The 9,482-nt window shown below is 36.9% G+C and overlaps 2 protein-coding genes across 4 annotated transcripts in view; both read left to right on the forward strand.

The window, feature by feature from the left end:
• The window catches only part of LOC149131738 (regucalcin-like), a 5,648-nt gene extending 4,939 nt beyond the window's left edge, over positions 1–709 (forward strand). Inside the window, exon 6 of the mRNA XM_089366435.1 lies at positions 333–709. Coding sequence (XP_089222561.1) covers positions 333–541 — 209 coding nt within the window. The 3' untranslated portion in view covers positions 542–709. The remainder of the gene's footprint in view (positions 1–332) is intronic.
• A 954-nt stretch (positions 710–1,663) lies between these two features.
• Positions 1,664–9,476, forward strand: LOC106880372 (regucalcin). Of its 3 annotated transcripts, none has more exons than XM_089366431.1 (6): positions 1,664–2,389; positions 4,764–4,927; positions 6,440–6,622; positions 7,593–7,805; positions 8,250–8,393; positions 9,149–9,476. In XM_089366431.1, the coding sequence occupies exons 1-6, from the start codon at positions 2,271–2,273 to the stop codon at positions 9,355–9,357; spliced, it is 1,032 nt and encodes a 343-aa protein (XP_089222557.1). In that variant the 5' UTR covers positions 1,664–2,270; the 3' UTR covers positions 9,358–9,476. The 3 variants fall into 3 exon arrangements, with proteins under 3 accessions (XP_089222557.1, XP_089222558.1, XP_089222559.1); XM_089366432.1 differs by lacking the exon at positions 1,664–2,389 and adding an exon at positions 2,778–2,989; XM_089366433.1 differs by lacking the exon at positions 1,664–2,389 and adding an exon at positions 3,449–3,540.
• The last annotated feature ends 6 nt before the right edge of the window (positions 9,477–9,482 follow it).

Here is a 9,482-nt window from a genome sequence, read left to right on the forward strand (position 1 = left end):
CAGGGACATGTTTCTGAGTTTTTGCTCGTCATCAGCTTGGAGTAGCAGTCTCTCTGAGAGATTTAGAAATGTATCATTTCTAATTTTGAAATCAGTGAATGTGTTTCACTAGAATTATTATATGTTTACGAGAGCTTGACAGGCATCTTCAGCCAGCAAGTCATGTATCATTTTCAGGAGTTTACAGACAAATCTAAACCCATAGATATAGTGATGGACAAAATAAAGAAATGGGTGTATGTGTTGTGTTGTGTTGTATTGCTTTGCATTGTGTTGTGCTGCATTTCATTGCAAAGTGAAGTGAATACAAATATGTTTCTGAACTCTTTCAGGAAAAATTCTACAGACTATCAAGTTCCCAGTGTCTGAAATTACTTCCTGCTGCTTTGGTGGACCAAATTATGATGAACTGTATGTCACATCAAGTCACCTTGGATTAACTGATGAGGAGTTTAAAAATAACGAACCACTGGCTGGAAGTCTCTTCAAGGTCACAGAAACAGGCGCTAAAGGAAGGGCAGCATTTTCGTTCCAAGGCTAGCAAAACTGATTCTTTTTGCAGAATGTTCTAGATTCATGGAATCAAACAACCAGCTAAATGAATGAATAAATAAATAGCGAATGAGTATTGTTGGAGTATCATGGAATCATTTTTATCCAAAATACTTTTGTATCATTCTATCAAGCATTAAAACATATTCACATTCTATATTCACTTTTATTGCCTTTTTATTTTATCCAAATAATTTACATTTTTTGTTGTATTAACGATTATCCATTACTATAAACTTCTCTTGTTTCCTGGTTATGTGTCTGGTATAAATTATGTTTCCTATTGAATCAAAACTTGTGGTTTCATATGTGGAACATCTTATAAAAAAGGATTCTTTCGTTTTCGTGCTCTTCTTCTCCACTCTTACATTATATTGAAAGCTTTCTGAATTATTATTACTGCCCTTTTATTTCTGATGAGGCCATAAAATAGTTTTTTAAAAAAAGTGTGATTGCAGAGAAATTACGCTGCTATTTCTAGCAGATTGGCTGACTGTCTAGACATTCCACCTTTTATCTCTTGTGATAGTGTTCATAATTACTTTTCTTGTCTCTGTTTATTTTTCTGTCCCCGCTCCCTGCTCTCTTTGTTTCTTCTTGCTGCTAAATCTGTAAATCTGTACATTTTACTAACACCCAACACACACACAAAATATATTTGCAAACCATTGTTGTCTTGTTAACTCACAAATAAAGTATATATCATCATCATTTAATGTCCACTTTCCATGCTGGCATGGGTTGGAAGGTTTGACTGAAACTGTTAAACCGGAGGAGCTTCACCAGGTTCCAGTCTGATTTGACGTGGTCTCGATGGCTGGATGCCCGTCCTAATGCCAACCGCTCTGAGAGTGTAATGGGTGCAATTTACATAACACTGGTAACAGCCACAACTACGGTTTCCCAAGTGCCATTCACATGGCGCTGGCAATGGTCATGTCTATTGTTTCACTTGGCTTGACAGGTTTTCTCAAGCATAGCATATCTCCAAGGGTCTCAGTCACTTGTCATTGCCTCTGTGAGGCTCAACATTGAAAGATCATGCTTCACCACCTCGTCCCTCACCTCCTTGACACCCAACAGTCAAAGATCATGCTACCAGCTGTGACTAATATTATTACAATTTCACCGGTGCCATTTACATCAGCAACAGTAAAGACTACAACTTCACGAGTCTTCTCAAGCAGAACGTATTGCCAAAGGTCTCGGTCACTAGTCATCTCTTCTGTGAGGCCCAACATTCGAAGATCGTGCTTCACCACCTCATCTCATGTCTTTCTGGGTCTACTTCTTCCACAGGTTCCCTCCACAGTTAGAGATTGGCACTTTGCACAGTCATTCTCATCCATATGCATCACATGACCACACTGGCACTCTCTTTTGTACACCATATCTGATGCCTCTTATGCCCAGTTTTCTCTCAAGACACTCTGTTGCTCTTGCAGGGATTTTTGATTTGTCCTCTTCCCTACTTACTGAGACTTAAAAACAAAATATTAATTCTTTTAGAGAAAGAATTTATCTAATATAAAAAAAAAACAACCATACAAAAATTTAAAGCTCTAATTTGATAAAAAAAAATTTATTACTCTAAAATGGAGGATTCCAATTTCATTTAAATATATTTTTGTTAAATCGTATTAAAAGACACATCTTTAAAAACTCTGGAGTATTTTCATCTCAAAGTTCCATGGAATCCAATTTCTGGTGTATTGGTGATGTATATATCATACTTGCTCCGTTATATTAAACACACGCAAATTTCAGGAAAAAAGAAACAAAAGTTTTTGTGCATTAAAGTTTATGAGAGAGCAAAAGTTTGCATATGGAATCTGAGGTAAGTTTTTGAGACATTTTTCAGAAATAAAATATTGAACTGAAGTTTTTTCGTTTTTTTTTTTTACCCCCCCCCCCCCTTCGCTCATGTTTGTGTTTTTTTTTGTTTTGTTTTTCGGTTTTGGATTTGGATTTTAATGTCGTTTTCTATTCATGTGTACCGTATACACGCGTTCTATACATGTGTAATTATCATCACTGTTGGTAATAAAAATCAATCAACTATAAAAATGAAAAGAAAAAAGTGCATCTAATTTGCGATCAAATACGACACTGATTTCTGTTCCGTGTTTTTTTCTTTTTCTCTCAATCTCTGTTTACTATTTCTCGCCCTGCCCCAACTCCATCAAGATCAACTTATGCTTTTTCACATCTTGATAAGATAAAGAACCAGACAAATACAATACTTGACAGGCACTTCATTTATTTTATCAATGCTATTTACTAACCCTTCTCTCTCAAATGTTACGACCGAATAATTAAAATAGAAACATTTATCTCTTACTCTCTCTCTCTCTCTCCCTCTCTTTGTCTTCATCTAATATATATACATACGTGTAATAAAGACAAACTGCACATTACACTACTACGACAAAAAACGGTATGTTGCTCTCTTTTTCCTTCTTTCATGGGAGTTTTTGTCTACACCGTTTCAACTTGCTAAACATAGCAACCGAATCTCCTACAGATTTTCGGAAAAAGAGGGATTTCGGACCATTCTCTCCACCTGAATTTATTATCACTAATTTCCGTAACTTTTGCATATTTCACTTTTCCTATTTTCATTTTTATATGGGAAACCAACATAAACGTAATTCTGCAAAATGTCAGGTAAAAATATGCATTTTTCAAAAAGTTATAAAGAAACAAATTGGGTGGGGGGGTGGAGCATCAACTTGTAATTCCGTGTAAAGTAAGCATCGATATATCAAGTAGAGATCAAGTGGAGAAAGACGTCTCTGATAAGATTACAACTTATTACAGCTTGCAATGGGAGCATCGTAGATTAGTTTGATTTTCATTTATATATTCCTTTTTTTTTTTCTTTTAATTTGCCTCATCTGAGAGTCTTTTTTGTGGTGTTTTGTCTTGTTTCAATTAGCAACTTTCAAATTGTAAGCCTCGATATATCAAGAACTATAAAAGAACGAGGTATGATTAAATTCGTCCATACCACTTGCAACATAAAAACTACATTACGTGTCATAAAGTGATTCGTTTTTTTTATGTAAAACAATTTTACTTTTTATGTACAGTGTACCCTCCGCTTATTCGCGGTTCGGCATTCGCGAAAACCACCGCATATTCACGGAATCGTGAATATCCTCTGCGAATTTTTTATGGCATTTTCGTGGCAATATATAGTTTTTCAAACTTTATAAGGTTAAACTAATAATACACCCTTGACAACTGAAGGTCGCTCTGATTTGAATAGGCGCGCATCATGTCGCTTGAATTTGTTTTAGATACAAGTAAACTTTTATCTTGTACCTCTTAAGATGTTTTTGTAGGGGGTTTTTTTCTTTTTTTGGAAAACCTGCATGCAGTAGCTATCTCCGGCATTTTGTTGCGTGCTGTGTTTTTTGTAGCATGTTATTAAAGCCCTAAGATACCGCCCAAACGCCCCACACCTTCTAAAGCGTCTGGCAGTGAACCCAAGCGCCAGAAAAAGGTTATGACGCTCCATGAAAAGGCACAACTGCTGGATATGTTCCTGGAAAGTAAAAGTTATGCTGCAGTAGGTCGCCATTATGTTGTCAACGAAAGCACCAAACGCTACATGAAGAAGAACGAGGTGACGATCAGGACTACCGTAGCGAAAAGTTTCTGGGAAAGTGCCAAAAAAGATAACGATAGTGAGAAATAAGCACTTCGTAATCATGGAATCTGCCTTGGCATTGTGGATCAGTGACTGCAAGAAAAAGCATCCCCTTGAGGGGTAACATCATCCGTGAGAAAGCACAGAGTTTATGCCGACAGTTCGACAGAGGCTTAAGAGCAGAAGGCACTGAAGAACCGTCGCCAGAACCAGAACCAAAACCATTGACAAAACCGTAACAAGTCCTGGGGTTGATTTCTTCTACTAAAACCTTTAAGGTGGTACTCCAGCATGGCCACAGTCAAATAACTGAAACTAGTAATGGAATAAAAGATATATATATATATATATATATATATATATATATATATGCACATACATACATATCTATATGTATGTATCTATCTGTATAAACATGCATACACACACTATTTCTCTCTTGTATATATATATGTGTCTGTCTGTTTGTGTGCATGTGTACACACACACAAATGCACATACATATGCTATATATAAATGTTTCTTTGCTTTTTATTAAATGTAATTTTGTTTTCAGAAACAAGATGTCTGTATCTGTTGCTCTGAAGAATGTCTGTCAAGGAATTGGTGAAGGACCTCACTGGGAGGAACGTATTAAATCCTTGCTGTTTGTTGATGAAGAATTTGGAGGTTTCTACAAGTGGAATAGCATTGATAACACACATACCAAGTTTAATGTTGGTATGTATGTTTGTATATCTATCTACATGGGTGAATAGAAAAATTCATAGACTGACTATGAAGGAGTGATGCTAGAGCTGTGAAATTTTGCATGCAATCATTTCAACCCTTCTTATTAATAATTACATTGTTTCTTTCCAGTTAGACTGACATCTGACTGTTCAAAGATGACTTCAAAAGTAATTAGTATCGACTTCCTTTGAAAATGGACAAAATTTGGTATTGTAGTATTATCAAGTACCAGAAGAAAAACGGTTTGGCCCCCAAGGACATTCAAGCTGACATGGTTGATGCTCTGATTTCATGAACGGTGCAATAGTGGACAGCTGAATTTTTAGAGATGAAGGGAGAATTTTGAAGATGACCCATGCTCTAGATGTCCTGCAACTGCCACCATCAAGGAAAACATTGATCATGTTCATCACGTGGTGATGGATGACAGGCAATTGATTATAAATCAAATAACCAATTCTATTAGTATATTCTATAAGAGAGTTGAGAATATTCTGCACAATGAACTTGGCATGATGAAGGTTTCTATTCAGTGGGTACCACGTCTTCTGACACCTGATCAAAAGAGCACCAGACTGGTCACATCATGGGAAAATCTGACATTATTTGAGGCAGATCCAGCTGGTTTCTTTGAACATTTTCTAACTTAGTAGGAGTGTTGGATTCATCACTTTGATCCAGAGACAATCTTTCAGTGAAAACATTCCTCCTCACCAACTCCAAAGTTGCCATGTCTTCTGGAGTGGAGAAGATAATCTCAGTTTTTTGGAATGCAAAAAGAATTTTGTTTATTAATTATCTTCAAAAGTGCCACACCATCAATGGAGAGTACTGTGCCAACTTGCTGAGGCAGTTAAAAAGGGTCAAGTTTCATCAGGACAATGCTCCAGCACACACAAGTCCTTGGTTTTAAAGGTTGCTGTGTGTGATTAGCTTTCAACTGGTTGGTCAACCCCTATTCACCTGGTTTGGTCCCTACTGTTCCCCAACATGAAAAATCCACTTGGCTGGGAACCAGAATCACTGATGGTGACTTCATATGCACTGTTGAACTTTTTGAGCAGCACTGTGAAATCTCCTTCACCGATGGGATCCAAGCAAAGCAATGCCAATGGAGAAAGCGTGTGGACTGCAAGATGGACTGTGTTGAAAAATAAACCTCATCTGGTCACATGCCACGATAATATCTTGGTCAGCCTGTGAACATGGCATGTCACTAATGCTGGTGCCATAAAAAATAACACCCAGTATATTCTGTAAAGTGACTGACATTAGCAAGAGCTTCCAGCTGTACAAACTAAAGTAGACATTGGGGCACCATGGGTCCTGTCAGACAATCCAGCCCATGCCAGCACAGAAGATTGATGTTAAATGGTGTTGATGATGATGGTGATGATCAATATATCATGCTATCATATGATATAGACCTCTTTATTATAAGATTGTGTTATATCTTTTACATCACAATATGTTTGTATCTCCTCTTATGTATATTACCAGGTGACAATGTCAGCTTCATCATACCTCGTGAATCTGGTGGTTATCTCGTATCATATAAGACCCAACTCGCTGAATTTGACTGGGAGAGTCAACAGATGAAACCATTCCTCAATGTGGAACCAGATAAACCAGGAAATTGCTTCAATGATGGTAAATGTGACAGCTCTGGCAGACTTGTGGCAGGTTTGTATTTGTTTTATGTATGAAACTGTCTTTCATAGTTTTTTTTTATTATTTTCAGTGTTGTTGTTGTTGTTTAACCCCAGGTCATCTCTTACTGGATTGTAACTTCAGAGTTTGATCAGTGACACTGCTCAACGTACCTAACTTCTCACTCTGAAGGTACTAACCATTATTCTATCTTGGGCAGTTTTGGTATTTACAATGGCCAGTCTATGAGGTTTCCTGGTGAGAATGAAATCTATCTGCCTTGTGTGTTTGCTAGAATGGTAGGTGATGAGGTGTCTGGTCACTTTCTGGAAGTGGGTGTTGCAAATTGTTTGATTAGTTCCATGATAGAACTCCAGGAGTCTTGCATCCTCACCATATTCATTCTCCTCATGGACATCACAGTAGCCATCGTGTTTTTGGCCACTATGTCCATTAAAGTCACCATTAAAGGCTCTCACAGAAACACTTCTGTTTGTATATTCGTACATACCTTCATGTATGGTGATTGTTCCATTGTCATAGATGCTCAGCATCTTCTGCCATTTCTGACTTTCCACCCATGACCTCTCAGACGACTATTCAGTCTTGCCATTTTGTAACTGTGCATATTTCCAGCTGGTTAGGTCTGCACGTGTTGCCACTCTTCCAATTCCACAAGACTGTCAGTGAAACCAATGGTAGCCATAATTCACACACACACACACACATGTAGATATATATATATCTTGTAAATGCTTTGGGGTGCATTATCATTTTTGTTTCTGAAGTGTTAGGAGAGTTTCAGTATTAGACCTCTCCATCTAATTTTTTGCTTAACCCCAAGTCAGCTCTGGTCTAGTTCCCCTTTCATTGTCAAGTGTGCATAAATTCTGAAATAATAGAATGTAATGTAAAGGAAATTTGGCTGCTATTTCTAGCTGTTAGACTTGTCACTAGATTTCAATGTGGACAGAATAACATACTCTAACTTTTCTCCTTTTAGGTACAATGAAAATATTCACAGGCACAGCTGAAATGGCTGAAGCTGGACGTCTATATCGAATTGATAAAGATCTCTCGGTCAATGCCATCAAAGACAAGATCAATATATCTAATGGTATGGCATGGACAGCAGATGACAAAACCATGTTCTACACCCATTCTCTTCCTAAAAAAGTATTTTCTTATGACTATGACATTTCAACCGGAGAAATCTGTAAGTATTGTCAGTTTTAAGTATTTTTTTAATTGCTAACTTAACAATTCAAGCAGAATTTCAACTTAGAATCTAAAATCTTGCTTTGGAATAACAAAAAGGCATTTGATCTGCTGCTCTTCCAATTTTGTGACAAATATTTAATAATATTTAATTCAATTCAATAAAATTTATTGTAGTTGTATTTACAATGACTTATTCTTGAAATAATTTTTATTTGCTTCTCCAGTTAGTGTACAATTTCATTAAAATAAGATTTAGTCTTGTATTTGTAATTTGTGAGATGTTGGAAAGCTTAACAGAGATTGTCCATGCAATCAGAAAACAAATTTCTTAATAACAGTTTAAAACATGGAATCCAAACTAAAATAAATTTAATTAACCCTTCCAATGTTGTCATGGAAATATTCATTTTAACAATAAATATTCTGTTTGCTTCTTTAGCCAGAGAACAAGTGGTTATTGATTTTGAAGGCAAAGAACTCCACGAGTATGGGATACCAGATGGAATGACAATTGATTTAAATGACAAAATATGGTTAGCTAGCCATTATAGTAGCAAAGTATTCCAGATTGACCCAGAAACAGGTAGAGAAACTTTATTTCTTTACTCAAAAGCCTTGGTTGATGAGACAATAGAGTTCTCCCTTTCTCCCTTTCCCTACCAAAAATTCCTGGCAAACCTCCTTCAAATCATATTCTGTTATCCACGCTGTGTCTGGACAAAAGATGAGGTGGTCACAGCTGGACCAGCTCTGATCGTGGATAGATGTGCCTGATCAGGGCTTATCAACAACTGATAATTCATTCTCATGAAATACTTTGCAAACAACTCATCCATGTGGTGGAAGAAAAGGACAATTAAGAGCAGCTAATTAAGAGAGAGATTGGTGTACATCAGATGCCTATCATCATCCTCACCACCACTTCTGCCACCACCATCACCACCACTTCTGCTGCCACTGCCACAGCTGCCATCACTCCCACTGCCACTCATTACTGCCATCATCATCATCATTATTGTCCAAACAAACAAACAAGCAGATCACTTTTGTGTGCTGCAGATGAAGATGTGTTTGTTAATACCGAAAAGAAAAGGTATTTAGTATGACTGCTAGATGAACTTAGTAGTTGGCCATGTCTACCTTGGATAAAGACTTCATATATAAGCACGGATGGCTGAGTGGATAGAAACACAGACTACCAGCAGTGAGATGAGTGGTTCACATCCCAGCACTGGTAACAGATTATGCTTGTGGCTATGACACTAAACTCCTGTGCCTATGTTTTTCAATTTTGGACAATTCTTTTTTACTTTTACCCATTTTAATAACCATTTTCAGGTAAAATTCTCAGCTCAGTCAAGTTTCCTACACGTCAAGTCACTTCCTGTTGTTTTGGAGGCCCAAACTATGACGAACTTTATGTGACATCGAGAGCCAATAACTTAACAGAAAAACAGTTGCAAAATGAAGAGAAACTTGCTGGAAGTGTGTTCAAGGTTACGGAGTTGGGGGCAAAAGGTAAAGCAGCTCCCGTCTTTCAGGGATAGTCTACACCACTCTCCAGGTATACATTGTAATTTGAACATGACCAGTACTATAATTATATTTTATCAAAGGTATGTTATGTAAAACAATAATGAAATAAATAAACGTAAATTAGAATAAATTTGTT

This window comes from Octopus bimaculoides, chromosome 19 (assembly GCF_046866305.1).
Source record: "Octopus bimaculoides isolate indiv1 chromosome 19, ASM4686630v1, whole genome shotgun sequence".
Taxonomy (NCBI): Eukaryota; Metazoa; Mollusca; class Cephalopoda; order Octopoda; family Octopodidae; genus Octopus; species Octopus bimaculoides.